Source organism: Coffea arabica, chromosome 10e (genome assembly GCF_036785885.1).
Source record: "Coffea arabica cultivar ET-39 chromosome 10e, Coffea Arabica ET-39 HiFi, whole genome shotgun sequence".
Taxonomy (NCBI): Eukaryota; Viridiplantae; Streptophyta; class Magnoliopsida; order Gentianales; family Rubiaceae; genus Coffea; species Coffea arabica.
Window position 1 is genome coordinate 7962870 of NC_092328.1, and position 26100 is coordinate 7988969.

The 26100-nt window shown below is 35.1% G+C and overlaps 3 protein-coding genes and 1 pseudogene across 3 annotated transcripts; 2 read left to right on the forward strand and 2 right to left on the reverse strand.

The window, feature by feature from the left end:
• The first annotated feature begins 1080 nt into the window (after nucleotides 1-1080).
• LOC113712196 (uncharacterized) lies at nucleotides 1081-4259 on the forward strand. Its single transcript, XM_027235512.2, has 8 exons — nucleotides 1081-1264; nucleotides 1378-1465; nucleotides 1725-1904; nucleotides 2082-2267; nucleotides 2501-2671; nucleotides 2759-2913; nucleotides 3012-3138; nucleotides 3922-4259. The coding sequence occupies exons 1-8, from the start codon at nucleotides 1218-1220 to the stop codon at nucleotides 3931-3933; spliced, it is 966 nt and encodes a 321-aa protein (XP_027091313.1). The 5' UTR covers nucleotides 1081-1217; the 3' UTR covers nucleotides 3934-4259.
• A 713-nt stretch (nucleotides 4260-4972) lies between these two features.
• LOC113711679 (calcineurin B-like protein 4) lies at nucleotides 4973-8181 on the reverse strand (annotated as a pseudogene).
• A 6691-nt stretch (nucleotides 8182-14872) lies between these two features.
• Nucleotides 14873-21636, reverse strand: LOC113712819 (protein CLT2, chloroplastic). Its single transcript, XM_027236414.2, has 10 exons — nucleotides 21028-21636; nucleotides 20115-20260; nucleotides 19634-19671; nucleotides 19206-19321; nucleotides 18267-18366; nucleotides 18154-18189; nucleotides 17983-18033; nucleotides 17089-17212; nucleotides 15427-15552; nucleotides 14873-15322 (listed from the first exon to the last, which is right to left on the reverse strand). Exons 1-10 carry the CDS (start codon nucleotides 21483-21485, stop codon nucleotides 15165-15167), a joined length of 1353 nt encoding a protein of 450 aa, XP_027092215.2. The 5' UTR covers nucleotides 21486-21636; the 3' UTR covers nucleotides 14873-15164.
• A 1236-nt stretch (nucleotides 21637-22872) lies between these two features.
• On the forward strand, nucleotides 22873-25348 carry LOC113711777 (uncharacterized). The gene is made up of 5 exons (XM_027234977.2): nucleotides 22873-23094; nucleotides 23998-24069; nucleotides 24312-24389; nucleotides 24490-24680; nucleotides 25045-25348. The coding sequence occupies exons 1-5, from the start codon at nucleotides 23058-23060 to the stop codon at nucleotides 25141-25143; spliced, it is 477 nt and encodes a 158-aa protein (XP_027090778.1). The 5' UTR covers nucleotides 22873-23057; the 3' UTR covers nucleotides 25144-25348.
• Nucleotides 25349-26100: the final 752 nt, after the last annotated feature.

Sequence of the window (26100 nt, forward strand, 5' to 3'; positions counted from 1 at the left end):
AATTTTAATAATCACTTTTTTTTATCTCATATACACTTTAACAAAAAAGTGTTACGGTGTTTTTTTTATAAAATATTTCTTTGACTAATTTTCGATCTAAATGAACCGTGTAATTTTTTACTAACTCTTCTAGTTACTGTAATTAGTATTTGTGTCTTATGGAGTGTGCATAGTCCCCAAATCATCATTTAGAATAAATATCGAGTCAAGAAATATTGAAATAAACACAATTTAGAACTGATTTAGGAATTAAATTTCAAATCGTATTCCCCAAAAAAATGAAAAGTTTCATGAGTTAATTTGATTTGGTTGATAAATGGATTAATATCTTTTCATCTTTTCATAAATATAATTCTTGATTTAAATGAATTAAATAATTCAAATATATTAAAACTTGATACATATGATACTTTACATAATAATACTACAAAGTTATTTTCCTCGAATCATCTCTAGGTTAGATTTTGAACATTTAGGATTACACAAATAATTATTTTCATATTTAAGTAAGTATTTTCTTGTTAGCGTTTTACTCATTCAGAACGAACTATTTTCAAATACTTTTCACATATCACATTTGTACGCAATACTTTATCAAGCATTTCAAAGTATCTTATTACAAGTTGCTTTACTTTTTTTAAAATATAAAAGATCGATTAAACTCGCTTATAGAAAAATACCAATTAATCACATTCCCTTACTTTTAAGTTTTCTATGAAAACAAAAAATACCCTTATATTAAGTAAAATATACAAGACAAATTCAAAAAATAATCATTCCTGTCAGAAAATATGTACTTATGTCATTATGTGTATGTCCTTTCGGTTGACCATAACTCAATCAGCTTGATCTCTATCTTTTATTTTTATTTTCCACGAAAAGAGGTGTTAAAAAATGATTTGTCAAATTGTTAGCTAAAAATCTACGTCCCAGTGGTCCCAGGGGATCCAAATGTCAACGGGGCCACAGGCGTAATAAACAGTAACTGTTTTGGGCACATCTCATAATATAACAAAAATGGAGGGGCGGTCACAAAAATTGAGAAATAGAATTGTAGGGTTTATAGAAGGTTTTACAGGAGAAAGAAAGGAGAAAGTTCGTTGGTCGTTACAGACCTTCAAATTCATAGGAAAGGGAAAAGCCCCAACTCAAAATTAAGAGTACAAAAGCTTCAAAAGTTGATAAAATTGTTCCTTTCACAGAAGTAATTGTAAAGCATGGCGGAGGCAGATGCATCAGTGGATAACAACGCCAGAATAAGCAAGTGAGCAATTTGGCAATGATTTCTAGTTTATTATGAATAATAGATAAAGTAATAATCGACCAGGTTCAGAAATTTGTTCATTTTTTGTTATTTTTCCTGAATTGATGGTTCAGAGAAGCGCCGCAGCTGGTTGCGGTCTTGAAAGAGATGATGTATGGTTTGGATACAGTCAGGGCGAAGATTGAAGCTCTTACTGCAAAGGTGAGAGGGCTTCGTTAAATTTTTATTTTTAAATGCGAAAGAGCTGCTCAAATTGATAATTTGGTCTTCAAGATTTTTACCTTAGCTGAACGGTGATAGGAAATCCAAAATCATATGTTTGTAGTATATCCAGAAGTTTAGGTGTTGAAATGGGACTGAAATTGGGACTATGGCTCTTGTTGGTTGAAATTTTGACCTGGGCTCATTCTTATTGGTCTAGTTTGTGCTGGTCTGAATTGATGTATGTTTTGGATATTAGGTGAAAGCAGATAATTTTCCCACAACAGATGGAATAAGCTATCTAGACGCGAAGTATTTACTGCTTCTGAATTATTGTCAGTCACTTGTGTACTATTTGCTTCGCAAGGCGAAAGGTTTATCTATTGAAGGACATCCTGTTGTAAGGAGCCTTGTGGAGATCAGATTGTTTTTGGAGAAGGTAATTTTGCACGTTCCTTTGGGATATCAATTTCATTTTCTACATATTGTTTTCGAGATTTTTATTGGATTGCTGGGGAAGTGATTGTGTGGTTATGGTCAGGGTGGGAAGCCTTTGTAGATACTGATTTGGGTTTATGTTTGACTTAGTTTTCTGTTCATGTTCTGGTTTCTACAGGTTCACCCAATTGATAAAAAACTTCAGTATCAGATAGGGAAGCTTGCTGGAGTGACCCCCAGAAATGTAGTGGAGAATCGAGATATTACTGTGGAGGAGACTGAAACAGCTAAAGAAGAAGAGAAATGGTTAAAGTACCGACCAAATCCGGATATGCTTATTAGCAAAACAGATGCAACTCTGGAGGTGTGTTAATGATATTTAAATGTTTAATTAAGAGGAAAACAATATTACTTTTTAAATATTGAGAAAAGTACCTTATTTTCTTGAAAAGGAAAAAAACTAATGGAGAATTTCCCTGTTTGGAAACTTGTAAAAGTTGTGGCATCAAGTGAGATTTACTTTCATGGGACTTGTGATGTATCAAAATGTGAATATATTTGTGAGTTCCCCTTTCTAAAGTTCGTCTAAAATTGCAGAAGGATGGAGTATACCGCCCGCCAAAACTTGTGCCTGCTACTATGGACGAAGATAAAATGTCTCGACAGGAGAGAAATGCCATGAGAAAAGAGAAAGAAACTTTACGTCAGGCTAGACGGAGTGCTTATGTGAGAGAATTGATGAATGACCTGGAGGGAAAACCTGAAGAGGTAAGTTAAAGGATGCGGTTTTTGGTTTCTATTTCTTTAAAAAATTTTGTTTGGTGTACTAAGTTTTAGACCAATCTGAAAATGAAGGTTAGAGAAGATATTGGAACTGAAAGTGCAGAAGTAACTAAGTACATGGAAAAGATGGAACAACGTGCACAGCAAGAAGAAGAGCTCTTTATACGTGCTCCTCTTACAAAAGCTGAGAAGCAGAAAATGAGGCGTCTGAAGAAACCAAGGAATGGGTAAGTTCAGTAGAAAAATTCAATGGATATGGATATGGATATGAATAAACCGACATCCATTTACTACTTGTCTGATTTGATTTCTCCTTTTTTGCTAGGTTGCTTGATCTGACAGAGAGCTTCTATGATGAGATAAAGACTCTGCCTTTAGAGGATAATGGACCTGAGCAATCAGCAGTTATTGGCAATGGCAACAGTAGTGAGAGAAAATTCAAGAAGCAAAAGGTGAGTTGCTCTCGAGAGTGAGTTCCTATATACCTTACGTCATTATAGAGCTGTTTTGCCTCAGAATATATCTTCATTTTAACTGAAACCAATAAGAACTACAAGTTGCCATTGTTTTGATTTCCTGACAGTAAATCAAATGTGATGAAATGATTTTTCTCCTTTTGTTTTCCTAGTAGAGAAATTTTTTAGATGTATTCAATGTGTATTGCAACATGCTAAGTGGCGTTATGCTTTAACACTGCAACATCTACAATCTTGTTGGCAGATAACTTGTTCAGCTGAACTATTGTATTCAACATTAACAGGGTGCTTGATTTGTCAACATGAAATAATATTCCTGGATGCCAATTTCCCAGGCTGCCTATTGACATTGGTTGAGGAGTGCCCTTGCACGCTTCTTTTTTTTTTATGTAAAATGTACGCTGATGCTATACGTCTTTGTGCCAGTCATGTTTCAATAGCACTATACCCATAGCTTGTCCCCTAATTAGTGGATATGGTGAAGCTAGTGCTCTTCGACATTTAGATTGTAGGAGGTTTAACGTTGTCACAAATTGTAGAAAAGTCAGTTGAAGGTAATTCTACCATGCATTAATGGAAATTAATGTGTCTTTTGATCTACATCCGACATGTGTGTGTGTGTGTGTGTCTCTGAGAGAGAGAGAGAGAGAGATTCATGGAAATTGGTTTTAAGACTTGTTTCGAATACTTTGTCCTCATTTATTCACACATTGTACTTGTTGTAAAAGCTAATCATTGAACTGTGTGGCAATTATGCAGAGGAGGCATTAAGAAACAGCCAGGTTTCGGTTCTCTGAGTAGATAGCAAAATTGATTGGAGGAACTGCTAGGCTCTGGACATTTCAGCTGTTAACTACGAGATTGAAAGTTGAAGGTCACTTGATGATGTCGATTGTAGAAGATTCATCTCAATTCAGATGGCTTTGTATTGTTGATTTTTCCTTTTTGGGGCAGTTTTTTTTATTGTTGTTTTGTTCTGTGGTTGTTTTCAGTTGTAAGATTACTTAATAGAGGTGCTTGACATTTAGAAGGTTATCGTGATTCAATTTTCTCGTCTGCATGATATGGCAAAGAGTCATAAACTTCTTGTGCTCTTATTCGCACCATACTTCTCGATTGTGCTCAGGGAATTAATGAAAAAGGGGACGCAGGAGAAAGATCAACTCCTCTTAAATTAGTTGGTTGTAATATTTCAGTGAACTCGAAATTTTGGTTGAATTTGGATGAATACTGGCTCAAACTTTTTGAAAAGTTTTACATTTACACATGTAGCAATTAATTTGATTCCAAATCTTATAGATTTTGATCTTAATTGATTTCAAAAGAATAGCAATCGGTGGATTACAATTTACAAGTGCAGATGCTAATTTCAAACATTTCTAATAATACATTTGACCAGATTGCAATGACCAATTACCGATTTTGTCACATTGTCTTGATTCTAAGGTAAGAGGAGATTAGTACCGTTGAGCTTTTTGGGATAAAAAAAACAAACAGAATTTGATTTTGTATGATTTTGAATAGATTTAAAATTTGTAAATTAACAAGGAAAAACATACTTGAACTTGGTATTATAAATTAAGCATGTTACCCTAGTGTAATAGAGAATCGAAGAAAATTTTTCAAAGTCTTGTTGGATTGGTTTTCATTGATCATCAAACACATAAAGTAAAGAATAATGAGATTTAGAGTTTAAAGATTTTCAAGTCTGTTTTCGACTGTTCTGAGAACTCTTTAAAAGCTGGAACAGCAGATTTTCTTCTCTTCTGTACATGCTTTTAATTTTCTAGCCTAAAAGGTAAAGGAAAAAAAAACAAAAAGAGGGTTCTGATACTTGCATTAATCTATAGCACATTTTAACTTACAATAAACAGTAGACAGTAATAATATCAATGATAACAATGGAGGGTTCTGATACTGGGATCTGGCCTACTTCTGGACGGTTTAGCAGCATTTAGCGATACTCATGCATAGCTTCTTTCTACACAGTTAAAGTTGTACTCAAGGAAATACCCACTACCCTCTGAAAGTGAAGATCGTAGGCATAGCCAGAAGCTATGTTGTACTGCTTGAACAAGAAGTTGCATTCTTGCAACAAACGTCAACCAGCATTTCAGGTTCTTCAACTTCAGAGCTTATCACAAAGCTGGGAAACGCTACCGAAATATGCCTGATCAAACCAATTGACTCAGAAGATATAACCAACAGATTCCTCAATTAATCTAAACATGGAGGATTTTGTACCTCCTCCTATAGAAGCATTCTTCTCAACCTTGGAATAGACAAAACGTTTATGACAATGTCTTCTTTTTTTTTTTTTAACGATTTGATATGTTCTGTGAAGTTGTTTTGTTTCTATTCAAAATTCTCAAGATAACTTTTCAAACCTTGCATTCTCGAGGACATTATACAAGTTCAAATGAATCCAGAACTATGATAAGGTAACTCAAATATCGCCAATATTTTGACCGCGGTTATATGGACTACTTGCTCAACATGTAGAACATCGAAGTCCAAACAAGCAAGATGTTCATAGCATATTCAGAAGCAGATTGGAAAAGTTCAAAGCAGAGATTTACTAGATTTAAGTAGCTGCTATAAAACTGAAGAAGGAAATTCTCAATGGAACAAGGTGTGCTTAAACTGCAGATGATCAGCACTATGTGCAGATTTCACTTAAGAGGTTAAACAAGCATGTGATTCACTTGTAAAACTTACTTAAGATACGGAAGAGTCATGTTCTTCATAAGAGATGGAAACTTTGATACAAACTCCTTCCACTCTTCTTGATCAATCCTGCCATCACCTTTTGTATCTGCATCTCTGAATGTCTACAGCAGCATAAGTTAAAGAAATTTGAATCCGATGATGAAGAAATCACAATAGCTAGGAGTCAACGTAGAAAATTTTCACCTTATCCACGATCATTTGGACAACATCATCCGAAAGCACAATATCTGATTCGTGCAAAAGCGCCAGTACCATCTCTTTCAACTGTCAATTAACAATATAGGCATAAGGCTCAAAAAAAATTTGTTTGCATCTATCTCCTTCTTCAAGAGACAATCAGTATGTTAGGCTACCTTCACAATCACCTTGTTTTAGATAATGAGATTTGAAAGGCTTCCATATAGAAATCGTTGAAAGGAGTCACAAAAATAGGAGGAGAATCAGGAGATAGAGTCAAAATTGAAGTAAGTCGTTATGATTCAACCAGAGGATGCATAATTTATTGACTTCACAACAAGGATTCAAAGGATTAAGTGATTTTTTAACTTGAACATTCCTTTCATGAGAATATGATTCAAGATGCAAAATCTAAAGAAACTGCATGACTAAGCTGTTGAAGTGAAGACAGTAATATTAGCTTATAAAACAAAATATGGCAGCATAGTTGGTCGGTGGAAATATATACTTCTAAGTGAAGCTTACATGAATTTAGCAGCGATTTCTGAACGCACGAATACATTTGTCTTTAGAAGCTCGGAATAGCAACTTGAAAGTACAAAGAGTCAAGAACAATGGTTACTCTTACCTCTTCTCTCTCAACATAACCTGTGTGCCTTAGATCGTACAATCTAAAAGCAACTGCCAAAAGAGAAGAGGTTTTGCACAAGATAAATGAGCCAAGTCAGTGAAAAGCTTAAACCAGAAGCATAAATGTGGACTAAATTTCAGGTTGAAGCTTATTGGGTTATTGCGTGCACTCCAAAATTGATTCTTACATGTAGTTTTGTCAGCCATAGGTGCACTTGGGTGAAATACGCCCAAAGATTGGACAAATTCACCATATTCAATTACTCCATTGCGCTTAATATCAAACAGATCGAATATCTACATGACAATATGCCGGAGGATCAGTAAGGATGTCACTAACTGCAAATTTAGCTCTACGCATAACCAAGCAGCAGGATGGTTGAACTATACTGCAATGCAATACCAGCAGTAGAAAATGTGTGCTCAAACCAAAGACATCAGTAGCTTGCATCAAATTCAGCAGCAACTACTGAAAAAGAAGTCTGGAGACATACCCTGTCTGCAAAAAACATTCCTCCTGTTTTGGTGCCTGAACAATGCAAGCTGAAACTCTTCCTGATAATAAAATTGCACGTAATAGGATTTTGTTAGAAGGAGACATTCTTGCCTCACTGCTAATACAAACTCAGTATCTAAGATGACAAAGATAAAACATAGAGAAACAAGTTAAACAACTGACAGCAGAGAAATATCTTGTAGTTTCATATCCTAGTTGGAGAGAATACCTTGTTGATAAGCCCGTCATCAATAATGGAGCTGCTAATTTTCTTAAATAGCTCATATAATGCCTCTATTTCATTCACTGTAACTGCAAGAGAAAAGCATGTCAATTTACATTTTTTTTTAAAAAAAAAACTACTACTGAAATTGATTGAATTTTCAACATTAATGGAGATAGGTATATATCAAAATGAAACTATGTTAAGCTCAAAATAAGATGTTATCACACGTTTCTACAATTCAATTCAACAATAACGTGCTAAAAAAAGTGGTGATTGTGTGCCTAAATGGGACTATTCCAAGAACATCAATACAATTATTTCAAGTATGAAACTAGGAAGAATATGAAAGTAAAAGAAGCACACTTACGAGGCGTCTCAGCAGCAAGAATAGTAGGTTCTTCATAACCAGGGATTTTCCTGGTGTTTTTCTTTTTCGAGCACAGGCACCCCATCAAGATGCAAGCTTCTGAGAACTGCTTCACATTTCATGCAATAGAAACTTTTCCGGAGTAAATAATGACGGAGCCAAGGGGCAAATTTCTAAGAATATTGCTAAAATAAAAAACTATCATAAAATTGGGGGCATTTGAGAGTGCGTTCTGATTGTAGGTCGCCGCATTTTAGGTATGAGACTATCAATAAAATTAGAATTAATTTGTATTTATTTTTTATTGTTTTAGTTTTGTATAATTTCTCCGGTTTTTTTTTCCACAAGCTTTTCCCGCTCATCCGAACATCTTTGCCAACACCGATAAGGACTTGACAGGATGGCAAGACTAACAACTACAGCTAATACAGACAAATTTCTTCGATCTTCGCTTGGTGGCATTCAGTTTTTTTTTTTTTTACCTTGCGTCATTTGTGGTGTCAGCTTTTTGACTTTTCCTCGATACCACAAATTTATCACATTTTATTTTATTTTTATTGACGCCGGCGTCAAAATTTTTTTATTTTTTCCACATGTGATCAACGGAGTAATCAACGGATTCAGATTGTCGGCCAAAATATTTTCTTTTAAAGTGAAAAGGCAATTATTGATTGCAGCTAAAATTAATTTTTTTTAACTGAAAAAGCAATTTTTTTAAAGTAAAACCGCAAATCCTGATTGCGTCGATAGTTTTGCCACCGTCCATCCACCTAACCTAGGTAACCAACGATTGTCATTGACCCTCTTATTATTTCTTTATAAAAAAAGGTTAACGGCCACGTACTATTTTTTTTAAAAAACTAATGCCGCAATTTGAATTTTTGGCGTTAGCTTTTCCACTATCCATCCGTCTAGATCTACAAATCAAAGTTCAGGATTTAGTCAAAAAATAATTTGTAGTCAAAGTAGCAGTACTACAATTATTTGTTATATTGCCGACAATAACTATTCATGCCTCATTTTCACGGACAATCTCAATTTTCTCTCTTTTCTGTATATTCACTTGAGAAAACCCAACTCCCTCACGACCTTTCTCTTTCTAGTGTGGTCCTCATCTTCCTCTTCATCTTCTCTATATATTTCTCTTAGATTTTTCTTTTTCTGGTGTGATTCTCATCTTCTTCTTCATTTTCTCTTTCTGGTGTGGTCCATTCGACCGTCAAGATATTGGTCAATCTGCCTCTTCTGCTGCCCCTTTTCAGATGCCTGTCGAGCATCTACCTAGGGAAGTCCGTGGTAGGAAATAAGCAATTAGACGTCACAGAGGGAGCACCTCCACGCATGTTGTTGATATGTCGGACGAAGATATAACGCAGACTTCATCACTATCCGGTTACGATCCACCTATTAGCACACTCTTTTCTCATAATGAAGCTTTCTTCACACCTCCCACTGTGCCAGCTTTTGGAGGTCATTTCAGTGACACACCTACTCCCATACCTGTATTTGGCTATACGTCTACTGCTACACCGTCGTCTACAATGCTTGCTACAACGATGTGTCCAGAAATTAAGTTTCAGGATAATCTTGATCAATTGTACCACTTCCTAGAAATCTCGGCTGGTTTCTCACCTGTTTTGCATTTGGATGACGACAGTGTTCCCATTAGTGCTCCTTTCGAAGCGCCTATACATGGTTCTTGTCCTAGATGCGGTCAAACTCCGGTATTTGATCCCTCCGTTGATGATGATGATGATCAAATACCTGAACAAGTTTATGCACCACCTTGGAGGTGCGAACGATTACAATTAGGACGAGATCTACCACACGGAAGAATTCATTGGAAATGTGACTGTTCTACCACTCCGCGAGATAAGAGCAAGAGGCACGTTGATGGGTGATATTTAAATTTTTTGAATTTTTCTTATCGAAACTCTCATTTTATTATCAATTAAGTTTATATGCTAATTATTACATTCTATAAATATTGTTTAATGTTGCATTATTTATCATTATTCAAATTAGCATTAACATTAAAAATTTTAAAAATATGACTTAGGTAAATTTTAGTGTGTTTTTAATAGCATACTAATTATTTAAACCCTAAACTCTAATTAAGCGTAATTTATTATTATTTAAGTTTATATACTAATTATTACATTCTATAAATATTGATCAATACTGCATTATTTATCATTATTTAAATTAACATTAATATTACAAAATTTTAAAAATATGACTTAGACAAATTTTATTAGTAATTTAATAGCATACTTGATTATCATCTTAATTTATAAATTTAACATTATTCTAATATCATATATTAAATTTTTGATAATTTTGGTTTATAATAGAATTGTAGTAATACGATTTAAGAATTTTGATGTTAAAATTAGGGTTAAAGGGTTACACTGTGATTTGGAAATTAGGATTTCATGTAAAACGTAAAACCCTAAACCCTAATTACGCCTAATTAAGGTTACATTTTACGGGAAAAAGAAAACTTGGTAGCGCTGCCTTTTATTAAATATTAAATAATAAAAGTTAGTAAAAAAAGGTATACATAAAAGACAAAACAACGGCGATTGAAATGAGTGGCGAAGCCTTTAAGAAAATAAAAAAAAAATTAAAGCAAACCAAAATAAATGAAAATTAAAAGTATTTTTATTAGAAGCCTCACGTCTCAATTGTGGCAACCTCTTATTCCGAAACCCATCCCAACAGAACACCAATTTTCTGACCATTTTCAATTTTGACAATATTCCTAAAAATTCGCCGAGCCAAGGAGGCCTCTGAGTCTTGAAAATTTTAATCCACAGTGTGTAAATATACGTGTAAAACAAAGTTGGCCCTTAATTTTTTTACAATTTTAGTTTATATTATGAGAGTTTATCTATATGAATTAGCCACATTTGAATTATTCTTCAAAAAAAGTTATTTATTTTTTATTGTGCTAGTTATTTGACTTTCAAAAAAGTAAACTTATAATTTAATGATTCGCAATAAATTAACCCAATTTGATATAATATAATAAAAAGAACCTAATTCATAATTATCAATAGGCTAAAATAAAAATAATTACTTTATTGGTTCATGTACAAATATACAATATAACCCAATTGATTAGATTTGTTCTCACTCTTCCTATATCAACTGCAATTATAGAACGAGTATTTTCAATTATGAAGATAATCATGACAAGTTTCCGAAATAAGATGGAAGATAATTTCTTGAATGATTGCCTAACTGTTTATATAGAAAAGAAAGTTGTTAGAAAATTGAGCACTAATTCATTCATAAATGAATTTAGTTCTATGAAAGAATGTAAAACTCAATTTATTTTTAAGAAAAGAGGTTGAAATTTCAAAGTATGTTAACATAACTTTTATCTTTTTTAATTGAAAATAATTACATATATATATGTATATGTACATGTATATGTATATGTATATGTGTATGTGTGTATATATATATATGATTAATTTTTTATACACTGACAGTATATACATCATCACCATTTGATGCATGACAAATTATCTGAATTTAAATTTGAATTTCAAATTTATATATCATGTATCCAACAATGGTAGTGTATACACTGTCAGTATATATAAGATTTACTTATATATACACACCCCCACATACACCCATATATACTACACATACATAATGTGCAGTTTGGGTGGTTTGTGATGTTACAAAAAATTTATTCAAAATTTATTTCTTGTATTAATTTTCATTATGATTATGCTGCATATATTATGAAATAGACATACCTCTATAATTAAAGTTAATATCTGATGCTTTTAGATGCATATATTTAAATAGATGGAAATTATTTTGAATATAACATATTAAGATAATTTTGTTAGGAAAACCCCCCCCCCCCAAGAAAAAAAATCCTGATTCCGTCACTGAGAGTAATCCTGCAAAATTTATTGAAAAAGTCAAGCATTTCTGCTGTTAAACTTATGAAATGAACAAATCATTCACCTTAAACAAGAGTTTATGTGTACAATCTCACCAAATACTACAACTTCAACTATTGAGCGCACACAAAAATGGACAGGTTCAGTGTTCAAACTCTCCATATTAGCTTAAGCATCTGGATGAGATAATCTTTCAACCTTTATTAGCCTATATTCTTGTTTACACACATTCTCATTGGAGGAACTGATAATCGAAGTTGTTGGTCTTAGCAGATGCTAGTGCTTTGTTTGCACTTTGCAGTCATGAAAGAAAAAATGAACAATATTGATAAACTGCCTAACTTTTAGGTCCGTGAGGAATGAGACGATAGCGACTACTTTACTCTTTTTTCCTTTTTTTTTTTAAACTCATCTCCACCCCTCTCTTTTTTTGTTTTCTTTTTTAACCGATCTTCACGCTAAGTTATGCACTACTACACTCTCTAAAATTTATCGAAGAAAGGGAGTACCATGCTTCCCCTTACTGCACCAAGTAAGATTTAAACTCTATTACTGTACTAGGTGAGATATAAACTCCAGACATGATCCATAGAAGAATTCTATGAGATTTCTTCTAACCACTAGTTATTGGACCAAAGCGGTTGGTCACTACTTTAGTAGTAATACTTTTTAATTCAAGCCGAACACTCTTATAGAACTTTTGGTGAATTAATTATGGGGAAAATTGCCAATTTCATATTTATACTTTTTCACTAAAGTTGATTTAGTTCCTAACTTTGATTCCTGACTAATTTGCTTCTTAAACTTAATTTTTAAATCAAATTAAGTCCCTTCGCACCAACGCCACCACCTAAACACCATCACCTAAAAGCAATTGAACTTCTTATATAACAGTTATATAGAAGTATTTTAGGAACTTTGGATATGAGTTGTAATAAAACTAAATATATTAGAAAGAAATCAAGTATTTTTTGAGGTACTTTTAAAATTTAAAACTTTTTAAAAATATTTTAAAAATTTTTAATTTAACTTCTTCCTCCTTCCCCCTAACTCACCTTTACCCGCCGCTGCCACCACGCCTAGGCCTTTGGGCCGGAATTCATTATTCCGGACCCGGCATATCATATCGGACCCGGATCTGACCTGTTTATCTGACGGATCTTCTACTCTATGTTCCGGATTCGGGTCGGGCCTACTCGAAAAAAATTATCAAAACTTACAATTTCTAATAAAAATAAGAAAAAAATATATTTGTAAACTAATTTCTAACTAATACAAAAAAAAAAAATAAGAAAAGAAATCAAATTGACTTTACTCAAATACATCACCCTAATCTAATTATATTGATAAATATATATATTTTAAATTACTAATCCATTTATATCTGGATCCGGGTCTAATACAGGCTGAAATACTATATTCCGTATCCGACCCGTTTTTTGTTTGACAAAACGGATCCGGATCCGGGTCCGGGTAATGGAATTAAATCCCTACCCGTACCCAAAAAAATTTCACGGATCCGGTCCGGGTCTGGATCTAGACCCAGACCGTTGACAGGCCTAACCACGCCCTCGCCTCCCCTTTTCTCTCTCCTAGCAACTCTCCTCCGCCACTCCCTTCCCCATCGACCCCCCATTCTCCCTTCCTCGACACCCCTACCCCCCACCACCACCTCTACAAGCCGTTTACTTTACCGTCTCTCCTCTTTTCACCTTTTCTTCCTCACTCCCTTCCCTAATCCTGTTACTAGTAGCCCTTCTTCACATCCCATGATGGGTCAGCGCCAGTTCTTGATAAATATAACGGAAGGATTCCCACAATTACGTTGTATAATCAGAAAAAAAAAAGTATAAATCAGTCTAGAATGAGGTGTTTTCCAAAAGAAAAAATGAAAGTAAGCTGGAGATTATAAGTTTTTAAGTGATAATTAGAAAACACACTTGTGATATTGGGCATTCTGATCCGAGGAAACAAAAGAGTTTGTTCTTGCAAATTCCTCCACGGCCAGCACAATGACTCGTATGCAGGATTAGATATGGATAAAGATGTCCTATGATCATTAGCCAAAGATAATTACCATGTTATTTTATAAATTATCCAACTACTGTCATCTTTTTCCGTCTTCAAAAAATGCGCAATTTCCAGAAACAGTAGCTTCTGTCTTGTAAATCATTCGTGAGAAAACAAACAAGGGAAAATGGCAAGAGAATGTATTCCAAAGTTGCAGCAGTGAATCAAAATCCCAGACAAATTAAAGTTAAAATTATGGCAAGAGTATGTACTCTAAAGTTAAAATACGCAGACAAATTTCAACAGGGGAGTCTGATCTCTTCTAGAGGGAAATGACATTTTTTTTTTCCCCTGAGAAGGGATTGATATTCGCTGAATCAAATTTTTAGAGATGGGCGATGAAGGGTTGGAGAGTGGCAAGAGTGGAGTTTGGTAGTGGAGGGAAGAGAGTGCCAAAACTCCCAAAATACTCCTATTTAGTGTTCAATTAGGAGTTAGGTGGTGACGCCGTCACAAAAATTTTAATTTAATATAAAAATTAAGTTCATGTATGAAATTGATCAAAAACAGAAATTAAAGACTAAAGACTAAATCTGACTCTAGCGAAAAAGTTTAGGGACGAAATTGATCATTTTTTGCCAGGTTAAATGGGCCCAGCGCATTAGATGTTTCAGTTCAGGAGAAAAATAGTCCAAACCAAAATGGCTGTTGTTTAACATTCCACCAAAAATGTTGTTCGCAATAGTTTCACAACTAAACAGGTTCCCCGGGCAAACAACATAACCTTGACAAATCAGATACTAACGCAAGAAATTAACCAAAAAAAGGTAAGCATATCTACACCTGATGGAGCAATACAACTGCTGAATGAAAGTACCGATGATTGCATGATACAATTCACCCAAAAGTTCATCAACAAAGATTCGTCCATCAGAAAAACTGATACCATGGGAGCAGCATTTTTCTCCCCAAAAATGCTGCCTTGAAAGTCCATACGATTTCTCCAATAAGAGTAAGAGAATGCTTTTGAAACTCCAATGAGGCCAAAGGCATTCAAGAATGAAAGAACCTAACTTACATTGAATCGAGAATCCACTCGACTCCGGAGCATTGGGGCTGTTATTTACCCAGAAGGAGATTTCGCCTTTAGTGCTGTGAATGCAGAATTGTTTGAATTATAGCAACTATAATATATATTCTTACTTACATTTGTAACTATTCCTACATCAGTTGAGCAAAGCCTAGTTCACTAGCAAACTAAAAGCACAATAAAAAGCGTTCAACCTCAAGGTTAAACGTATAGAAATCAGTATAGGAGCTTCTACATTGAAAATACAATTTGAAAAGAAATGGCAGACATATTGTCCTCCATCTCTTTGGACTATAATGACATGGTTAGAACTTTTCCAGTCAGAAAGTAAGCTTAGAAGATGAATGTTACTCAATATTCGATCTCTCATTGAGGGGTTGAGGTATGTTGTATAGGATCAGACCCATCACCAGAATGATACTGCCCACGTGAAAAAAGGGGCTCAAGCTCACACCTTCCGGAAGATATGGCAGCGCAAGGGAAAGTATGCATATTGAAATTGGAACTGCCAAAAAAGAGAAAAACCAAGTGAAAAAAAAAATGAACCAAAATGAAAAGCTGATCATTTAAGAGGATCAACCAGTCTAAAGGTTTTCATTAAGAGAGAACCTGATGACATTGCAGCGAGGGAAGAAACAACTGCTGATGAAATCTTTACAAGATGGAGCACCGATATGTTGAAACAAATGTTGACGAATACGTACAATAGGGGTAGTAATGGAGCTCCTTCACAGCCTGGTAAAGTGGTCAGTGGAGCAACCAGAAACACAATCAAGGAAAGCACCAAAATACACAATAGAAATGAAAATTCATAAGAACATTTTCTATAGGATGGCATTTTAATTGCAGTAATTTGTCTAGCAAGTTGCATTTTAGGAGAATAAAGGTAAATTCGTCATTTATTTACAAAATGCACTATGAAAAGTATATAAATCTGGATTCACTAGTTTATCAAAATGTTGACATCTTTACTGGAAATAGAGATATATCACTCGTTACTGGTGTTTCCAAAGTAAGAAATTGAATCAGCTTTAAAGTTGATTTCTACTTCTTCTTTCTTATTCGTTCTCTGCGACAGTTTCCTTTTCTTCCCAAACTTCCTTCACTCCTCTTTTCCTCCTCTAGTCTCTTCTCTCCGGATCTTCCAAATAAACAACCCACTCACTTTGTATGCACTCCCACCAAGGCCCAAACATTAGTAGTACTAGATCTGGTTTTCCAATCATCCATATCTAAGCCCCCCTCTATTCTTGCCCTGCACTTTGCTGTTGTTGTTGCATTTGTTTCTTAGTACTAGTAGGTTGTACTCTGATGATAGCGATGAGGACGAGAAGGAGGGTGTAGCTTCTGTTTATATTGGTACTGCATCTTTGACCTTTAGCCTGTGAGGATTGCCTGACAGCCCTGACCCACAACATTTATATTATTCTGCCTGCAATCTACTTTAAAATCTTTCTGATCGTGATTTCCGTGCTGTCAGGGTTTGGCCTATGCAGCAATTGAAAGAAGGCACTTTCTGTTGGTAGTTTGCTATTGACAGTAGTGGTACACAGGAAATTATTGGGATGAAAGATGTTGAGGTGTGGGATGTGGTGTGGTTTTGTGACAGCTCTTCAAGTTCATTTTCCAATAATATTATTTAATTAGAAATAAAAAATAATAATATTCAGGTAAATTGTCCCCTCGAGACAAAGCTAAGAAAAGTTCAAAAACAACTGTCTTCAAGTGAAGCCATCTGCACAAACAGAACAGGTAACTTCATTTATCATTTGTTAATAATTAAGCAAAAGATCCAGATAGCATCATATCCAGCTTTTACTTTAAGAATCACAAGTAGTCACAGGTATTTATGGAAACAAGGGAAGGAACAAAATCTTTAAAGAACTTATTTCCCTTGCTTTCCAGGAATATATCAGTTGACAATGTTGGACTGCATGGTTTCAAGGCAAATTGTAGGTAGTGACTATGCCAAGATAATCATTGTATAATCATTATATGCCAAGATGCCATAGAAATGCGAAATGTATACGTCCAAGATGTACTGAAGGAAGTAATCACTTTCAGCACACAAACAAATCAACCATGGGGAATCTGCATACCCTGGGAAGGTGAGAATACAGAACATGCAAAGCTACAGCACAAGTACTATCAGAGTGCATACAACTTATAATTCATCACATTCCAGTTTACTTCACAAACGTACAACCAAGGCCTTTTCATCACATTCCAGTTTACTTCACAAATACACAACCAAGGCCTGAAAGGCTGTACCTGATCCGGTCGATCCAGCATTCAAGAGGCAACCAGCCCCACTCTTTAGGTATGAAGGGAGCTGGGAGAATGGTATACCTTTCAAGTTCGAAAGAAAAGGAAGAAGGAGAAACACAAAAAGAGCCTGCAAGTCAAAATTTTTATGTAGATCAACATCCACATGTATGACTGAATGCCAGCTCAGGATATAGTATCTTGTGAATGCCATTCAATGCAACCCATACACCAAATGAAGCTGCATATTCAAGAAATAGCTCAATGGAACATCTAGAAAACGAGGATTGTCGTTCCAGTTTTTGCATGAAATGAAGCTCAAAATGTAAAGAGATAATAGCTATACGACCTATACCAAAGATTCAGAAACAAACAAACTTCTTTCCAACTAGTTATTGGTCAAACAGACTAGGTGATACCCTCACACATATGATCGGTGTTATGCAAGGTTAATACTCTGAGGTGCCCGCTCTCATTTATAAAATAGATGTTCTCCGCATTATGCACGGCAGATCATAGTGATTCAATCAAATGCAATATGTTTTCAGGTCAAAGCAATCACAAATTTACATGAATAAAATTTATTTCCTCTCTACGATGTTACTTCTTCTAGCAAAATAATGGTATCTAAATGCAGCAGATGCTGTAGATACTCCTAAGGGAGATCTTAAGCTTCTAGATCAATCACCATAAGATGAACTTGATGAAAGAAGAGATCTGAGCCGTCAAAGCCGAATTATCATTTACATTATGTCATAGTCTACAGTCAACATAACTTACTACTGGAGTGCGTATAAGTATGTTGGTTAATGCAGAAAGTAAAGGCAGAAACAGTTTGCATCATATTTATTCATGAAATATATGCACGCACAACCTAATTCATTAAACTGTATAGAGTACCTGGAATCCAGATCCAAAAGAATTGACAACAAAGATATCCAGAGACCTTCCCTGTATGGATTATCACGCTTTAGTACATGGGAGACCATAAGCATCTTTTACAGCATAAAGTGATTTCAAAAGTCAACAGCGAAATAAGGTATAAGATACCCATAAAATTTCTGCTCATACCTTGAGATGACTCCGAGCATCAAGGAAAACAGATTCCTGAATACATCCATACAAAGTTCAAAACATTACCTCTAACAGGAAAAGCTAACAATCAATGACAATTTTTGGGTTACTTTGATAATAGATGCACCAGCTTGAAAGGCGCTCGAAACTATCATCAGTGACGGCCAAATGAGCCCAATTCCAGATAACATCTGACCATTGTCCGATCCACTGTAGTCCAATAGAGATGCAAAAAGAAAGAACTGGAAGATCAGAAGTAGAATAAGATGCACCATGCAGATGTGTCCACTGAAATTATTATAGAACTTTCACATTGAAGTGAATTCAAAATCTTGGGCCAATAACACAATAGAGCCCAATATCAGTATATCCTCCTTTTCATTGTTAGTAATGGGAAGCAAGATATGTTATTACAATACAAGCAGATCTCTTTGAGAAACTAAAATCATATATTGTCCCAAAAGAACCCAGAAATGCTGCTAACAATGAGAACTACCTCACATCAAATGCCCACTATAGATATTGTACTTGCATATCAGTTCAATCCTAGACTAGACCTGATTGTGAAATTAAACAGGGATTTGAGTGATAATATTACACAAAGGATGACTTAAATATGAATACCATATTTAAGGACATCATTTCTGGTTTCTCATCCAATTCATCAGCTTTAACAAACACTTATAAAATCCATCAGCCTTATCAAGTTTGTTTGGGTAGTGCTGCATCTCAATTATGAGCACAAGAAATCAACTTAAAGAAGTTTCTGATGATGTGCATCTATCGAAAACACTCTTTTTCTAGCCTATCATTTATCTGATCTCGCTTATGCCAAAGAAAAGTGGAAAGAACAAAAATGCTAGGTTCAAATAATAAAAATGCGACTCCGAGGCATACCCATGACGATTATCCGAATAAAAAATATTTTGTGTCTCTAATCATAGTGTAAATACAGATTTTCACCATTTTAGGAACGCAAATTCAATAGCACTAGTCATTAACAGAATGAGTAATACAATCTAACACTAAGGAGGAGAAGATTGCTGAACCTCATAACTGCAAAAATAACACCAGCTGCTACAAGAAAGCATCCAATGATTTTATTCAATGAGTAACTTCTGCCAAGGAGAAGGGTAGAGAAAGCTAATTGCCACACCAAAAATGTCTGCAGTAGAAGGTCCACAAAATGAGGAATTTAAATAGACCTACGCTTTCCAAATTGATAATCAGTTTGCTGCTGATCTAATGTTTCCATTTTCTTGCTCAGTAGATATCACAAATTTTCATAAGCAATCAACAATATTTGAGGTATGTCCACGTTTATGTAAAGTCAATTTGATCAGAAAAAAGAAGGGACTGATGTTATGCAATTTTACTGCTAAAACAAAAGTCATCCTGCTCCTCTTTACAAATTCAATCGGAAAGCAAGAAAAAATGTCAGTTTCAAAATTCAAATACTTAACACTACAGATATTACCTGACTCAGCATGGGAATAGCTGGCCCAGGAAGCATTGCTGCAAAGTATACACAACTTTCAGCATATCAAGTCATATTTAATTATTTCCCAAATTTGTCTATCCAAAACAAAAGTTCGTACTTTATTCAGTCCGCATCTCTCAGTGTAATTTGCTCATTCAACCTTATATTAGAACTTTATGCAATTTCTCCTCTCAAACTAGAAATTAAGAAGAAACAGAATGGACTTGCTTTGCTGCAGTTAATACAATCTTCTCACCAATACATTCTAATGCTGACTAATCATTCATAGATTGGAGTGATTCCTGAAATTCAAAAGCTTTAAAATATCGAATCCTTGGCACCTATATAAAAGTAATATTGATATATTCATAACTTAAAATACATAAATATCTAACAGTTTAACTACTAGAACACCCATACAGAATCTCAAACACAACTGGCAGGCAATAAATGCCAACTAAGACTTGATTTATTGTACCTCCAGAATACATTCCAGAAACAACTCCAAGGGCTTCTAGGAAACCAATAATCATGAAACGTGATTTGGGAAGGCCGATCATCTCATCAGTGACAATACCAGCTTTGTATCTCGTATACAGTATGAAGAAATAGATAGCAACATACCTGTGTGCAAAACAGCCAACAAGTCATCATTTTATCAAATGAAACATAATTTTCTAGCAGTCTTTCACTGACTATGGAAGCAAATGAATCTCAAAAGATAAAAGCACAAATGTTGAATGTAACAAATTTGATAGAATCATTTATAGAAGCTATCAATGCATAGTTTATTTCTCTTTACATGATCTTAGAAGTTTCCTCACTTAATCATGTTTTAAAGCCTCCATAGGATGAAAGTTTTTCTCAGCTTTCAGTTCATCTAGCACGCATCACAATTTTACATAACCTCATTGATGACAATGTATACTACCATGGTAGTCTAACAAGATTCTCCAACTATACGTATTGCTTTGGAATTCTCTTTCTCCATTAACAAAATCCGTTCATAACCAAATTCATCCCAAGTAATTTGAGCAACTATTTATGGAGGCGCTTCACCTACTAAGCTTAGGAGCTAAAACGCACTCAAAAATTGCCACTTTACTTCTCTATATCAATGCTTCACCATTAACTCATTCTGAAGTAGCCAACAATCTTTGACGTTCTTTAAAAAAAAAAAAAAAATCTTAGACGTTCACTGCAATTTATTCTTCACAGTAAATTCAATAACAACCAGGTACTCACTATTTTTCACTGCTCTAGATGCATCCTAATATCCTAGATTTCCAGACTTACTAAATTGAGACATTAACATAATTACCATTAATGAAGAAAGAAAGTGATATCAGAGAACAAATTAAATTGTACAATAAATCCCAAAACATATTTACCCGAAAGTGGTGAGCTGAGCAAGAAAGAAGGGGTACTCCTTCATCGGAACAAGGGCAAGCTTGTAAAAAACCCGATTCGCTACAGCCAATACTACTGTAACTACAGAGCTAAGAATCACTAATGTAACATTATTATCGATGTTCCGAGAAGGGCCATCGGAATCTTTTCCCAAAGCTCGAATCCTGAACTTGTAATTTAACCTTTGTGCTGAATCTTGGATGAGTTTAGGTGGCTTTCGCCGATGAGTCTTGAGATGTTGGGAGGCAGAAAATGTTGGGTTCCGAAGAGGGCGGACCGAGGTGAAAGCAAGGGAGGAAGGCGAAGGTATTGAGCCATTGAGGAGAAGTGAATTGGAGGGGTGAAAATGGTGGAAAAGGGAGACTATTGGGAGTTTGAATTTGGGTGTGGCAAAGATTTGGGATGATGATGATGATACTGCTGGGAATAGAAGCTCCATGGGAGGGAGAAGGAAGAAAGAAGACGATTGCAGGGTGGGGAGTGGCAAGGGGAAAAGCGACCAGAAAAGGCGGGTTCAGCAGCCTTTCACCAACTGACCGAGCAGGTGAAGACGCTGTATGCAACGCGATTTGATCTGATAAAGGCGTGCTCTGTTGAATTTTACGTCAATAAGATTGGATTATCAAGTATTTTTATCACACTATATTAAATGTTTAATGGAGAGATGATAAATGATGCATAGCATTGGATTAACGAATTAATTATAAAACAACAACAACACTTTCTTTAATGTTTAATATAGAGATAATAAATGAGGTAATGTTTAGCACGGTGGTTTTGTCATTTTGTATTGTATGGGTGATTCACGTCATTAAAGAATTCACATTTTTATTTTCTTTTATAAGTGTGAGGTTTTGAATTCAAGATCTACCGTTTACAATCTCTTTTACTTGGCCATTCAACCCAATCTTTCTTTAAAAAATATTTGACTTACAAAATTTTGATTAAGGTTTTATTGACATAGAAAATATATAGCATTAAAAGTACAATATAGAATTACACGTGGGTTTGTTTGGACAGTAGATTATTTGGTCAACTATATTTATTGACATATCATACCATTATAATTTCCAATACAGCTTTTTATCTTCACAATTACTTTTTTATCTCACATACATCACATCACAAAAAGTGCTACAATAATTATTCCAAATAATATTTCAAATAATACCCTATCCAAACAAACCCTTGAGTATCAGAATTGGGTTGGGAAAGTTCAATTGCTGCATTTTGTGTTATCCTTTAACATTATCACTCCTTATCTTTCACTTGTTCAAGCCTTTTTTTTTCCTAACCATTTACTTTTGCATCAACTTCAAAGTAACTAATTTCACTTATCCTTCACCAAAAAAAATATAACAGCATTTACTATAAGAATATGACATGTAAAAGAACATTAAATTTTAAGAAATTTTTTTCTCAATCTCATGCTTAATTTCCCTATTATAGGATTCACATTTTGCAATACTCTCCCTTTTCTTTCGATTAATTATGGTTAGATCAACCCAAATGCCAAATTTTGGTTAGCCAATTTCGGCAATAAGGATTAATTGTAGAAAACTATTTTTGTCGAAGTGGACAACATCGTAAGCTCCCAAATCTTGTGAGGACCAAATAGAAATTATCGAAAAAAATATTTAACGCAACCCTTATCTAAGCTAGTTTAACTAAATCCAACCTCCCCCGGATCTGGGAAAAGTCAAATATTTTATTATCCAAATCACGACAAAATAGCGATTTTACGTCTTGAAAATTCCAGAAACACCTTCGGCCCAAAAATGAAAATTAGTACTACTTAAAAGTAAAAAAAAAAAAAAGGAGAAAGAATCACGATGCGGATCAACCATCTTGTTCTCCAAGCCAAAAACTGGACCCCACCGGCACGCTTACCTATAAATACTTTCATATCAGCAATCTCGCCACACAAATCTTTCAGCTTTCTCTCCTTAACAGCTCTCCTCGTTCGTGTTTTTTTGCATTTGACCAAGCACTTTTTCGCCGGAAATCAACCATGCCTCGCCGTAGCTCCGGTGGCCGCAGCTCTGGAGGTAACCTACGCTTATCTCTACTCTTAAGTCTCTTTCGATGTTTACGGATAAAGCCTTTCTTTTTTTAAGTGCATATTTATGGTAGGGTATTGTCTTTTCCGCGTTTGATCATGTGTTTTTTTTTTTTTCCGTTTTCTGGCAAAGGCTTTTGTTTTTTTCAATAATGTTGGAATTGGCAGCGAGAGATAAGATGGTGTTAGTTTTGTTTAATTTAGTTTGTGGATTTTAAAAAAGAAAAGCGTTTTGAAGGTTCGCTCTTGTAGATCTGTGGATTTTTGTGCTTTATTGCAAGGTTCGGAGCGCGATGAGGGTTTTGTTTTTCTTTGCCTTTTGAAAACTTTTGTGGTTATGTTTTGGAGTCTTGTTCTATTTATTAAAATAATGGTATTTTTGTCGATAAAACTGTAATAATTTCTGGAGATTAAAGTTGTTTAATTGTGAAGGGGAGGTTTAAGATTATTGTTTATGGACGTGTAATTATCCGGAACTGGAAGTGTCTAAACAAAAGTTCAGTTTCGGGTTATACTTTCCGTCGGACCTGTTCACCATTAAATTATAGGTAAAATTTTCTCCTTTTTTTTTGGTCTGCTTATTGTTGAAGGGAAGTTCATTCAACTTCTTGGATATTCTGGAATAATTTCCATTTTAGCATTTGCTATCTAAATTGTGAGTGCTTTAGATGTCGATAGGGGGTGTTTGCTAACGTGAGTTAATTGGAATAAAAGGAATATTTACTGGCCTATGTGTTGGCTTTTGAGAATGGCAACATTTGGAATGCTTTGGACATGTCGTAACGTGTGAGTGAGTAATCAAGGAAATCCAGTTCTTGGTGGTTCTGCCAGCTACATGTGCTTGTATCATTTCTGCATCATGCTTTTTAACTTTAGTGTTATCCTTTTATAGGAAGGTCATCCTTGTTCTCTTCTCGCCCTGCTGCCGCTACTACATCGCGGAAGTCTTCTGCACCTGCACCAGGTACTGCTTCTTTTTTTTTTTTTGGGGGAATGACGCAGAACTTGGAGTTCTAGGTTATTTGATTAACTTATAGTAAGGAATGCTTATAGTAGAGATGCCGCATTTAGGTAGACGTGTCAATTATGGATGGTTGGTAGCCTATACATTTGTAGAGCTACAGTTATGAAAGTTAATGTGAGTGCATGGTTTTTCATTTCTAGGTTTTTCATTGTGTTTTGATGTGTTATCTTTTTCTTATGCAGTTGCTTCTGCACCTCCACCTGCTCCTATGCAAGCTGGATCTCCTATGGGAGGAGGAATTGGTGCTGCAGTTGCTGATGGTCAGTGCCTAGTTGCATAGTTGGGCAGCTTCTAGTATACTCCAGGAGTTATAGGAGGAGTTATAAACTGAGCTATATTGAATTATTTGTTGACTTGCAGGCTTGGCATTTGGTGGTGGCAGTGCCATTGCACATAGGGCTGTAGAGGCTGTTGCGGGTCCTCGGACCATAAGACATGAGACGGTGGCCTCCCCAGCCTCTGCCCCTGCCCCTGACTCAGCAACCATGGCAACAGGCAGCAGTCTTGGAGTTTCTGATGCATGTGGCATTCATATGAAGGCCTTCCAAGATGTGCGTACTGCTTTCACAGCTTTTGCAGTGAACTGAGTTTGTTTAAATCCTTGTACCTATAGAGTTTTTTCCTTGGGTTTGCGAATTGTTCATGTCTATTTCTTGGCCTGTGCTTATACTCTTGAGACCATTTTCTGTTCTCCTACTGGTCTAGGTATTGTCCTGTCTGTTAGTGCATATAAGTCTGGTGCACCTGTGGTTGCTTGTTCTTGTAGCACAGGCACTTGTTGAGTCTTTTTGGCTGATTTAGGATTAATCTAACTGTTTTGCTGCAAATTGGGCTGAAAAACTTATCTTTTTATGGCTGAGTTTCTGTGTGGGACTATGTTAATAAAAATTCCAAATTGTTATTTATCTTTTGCAGTGTTTGAACACCTATGGGAGTGATATCAGCAAGTGCCAGTTCTACATGGAAATGCTGTCTGATTGCCGCAAGAACTCTGGCGCTGGTCTGACTGCTTGATGCCATCCCTGGTCTTTTACTTCATTTGTTCTAACTGGTGCCCCAAACTAAGTCTTTTATGGTTCTGCTTCTAGATGATGATAATAGTGTGTATTTGGGAGATATCACTAGTAGTAACGTAGTCTTTTGATGCGCAGCCAATGCTTGATATGGTTGTTGGACGTGTGATATTATCCATCATAAAATGACGTCGCTTTGACCTTCATTGTCATTGTTCTTTTCATTATATTTAATCTTTGATGTCAAGGTAGATTTTGAGGAGGCGGAGGCGATTTTGAACTTGAAGATTATACCCTCCTCTTTTTTATATGTTTTTCCTTGTGATTCAACGTTTTGATTAGGCGTGCGGTCTGGAGTTGCAAGACATCAATTGTGCTGGACAATGTCAAACTTAGCACACCACATTCCATAGATGTCTTGTTCTGAAAATTTTCACACAGCTGAGGACGTAATTGCGGTCTAACATGTACGAATAGCGTCAGAAAAAAAAAAAAATTTTTGTCACAACGATAGAATTTTTATGCCGCTAACGGCTAACAGAGCGCTTGTAATCTGTCCAAACTCGAGATGTTACGATTTGTTTCACCAACCATTATATTTGTACTAAAAAAGATGCATATTTTTGCCTCCTCCGATGATTTTATTGACTGTAGTAACGGAATTCTGGTAATTTTCTCATGGCTGCAGGTCATTTGGCCGACAAGTGAGTGAATCTTCCTTATTTGTAAAAATTTATTTACTTACATCATCTACATGATTTTTTATTATTTTTTTATTTCACGTGCATATTATATCAAAAAGTTGTGATAGAATTTTTCTAAAACATTATCTCCAAACCCAATTATGTCATTTATGTCGGAAAGAGAGGCTCGAATAAGTTTATTTTAACTATTCCTTATTGAACTTTCCCAACCCAATTCTGATACTCAAATTTCATTTCTCTATTTTTATGCTTAA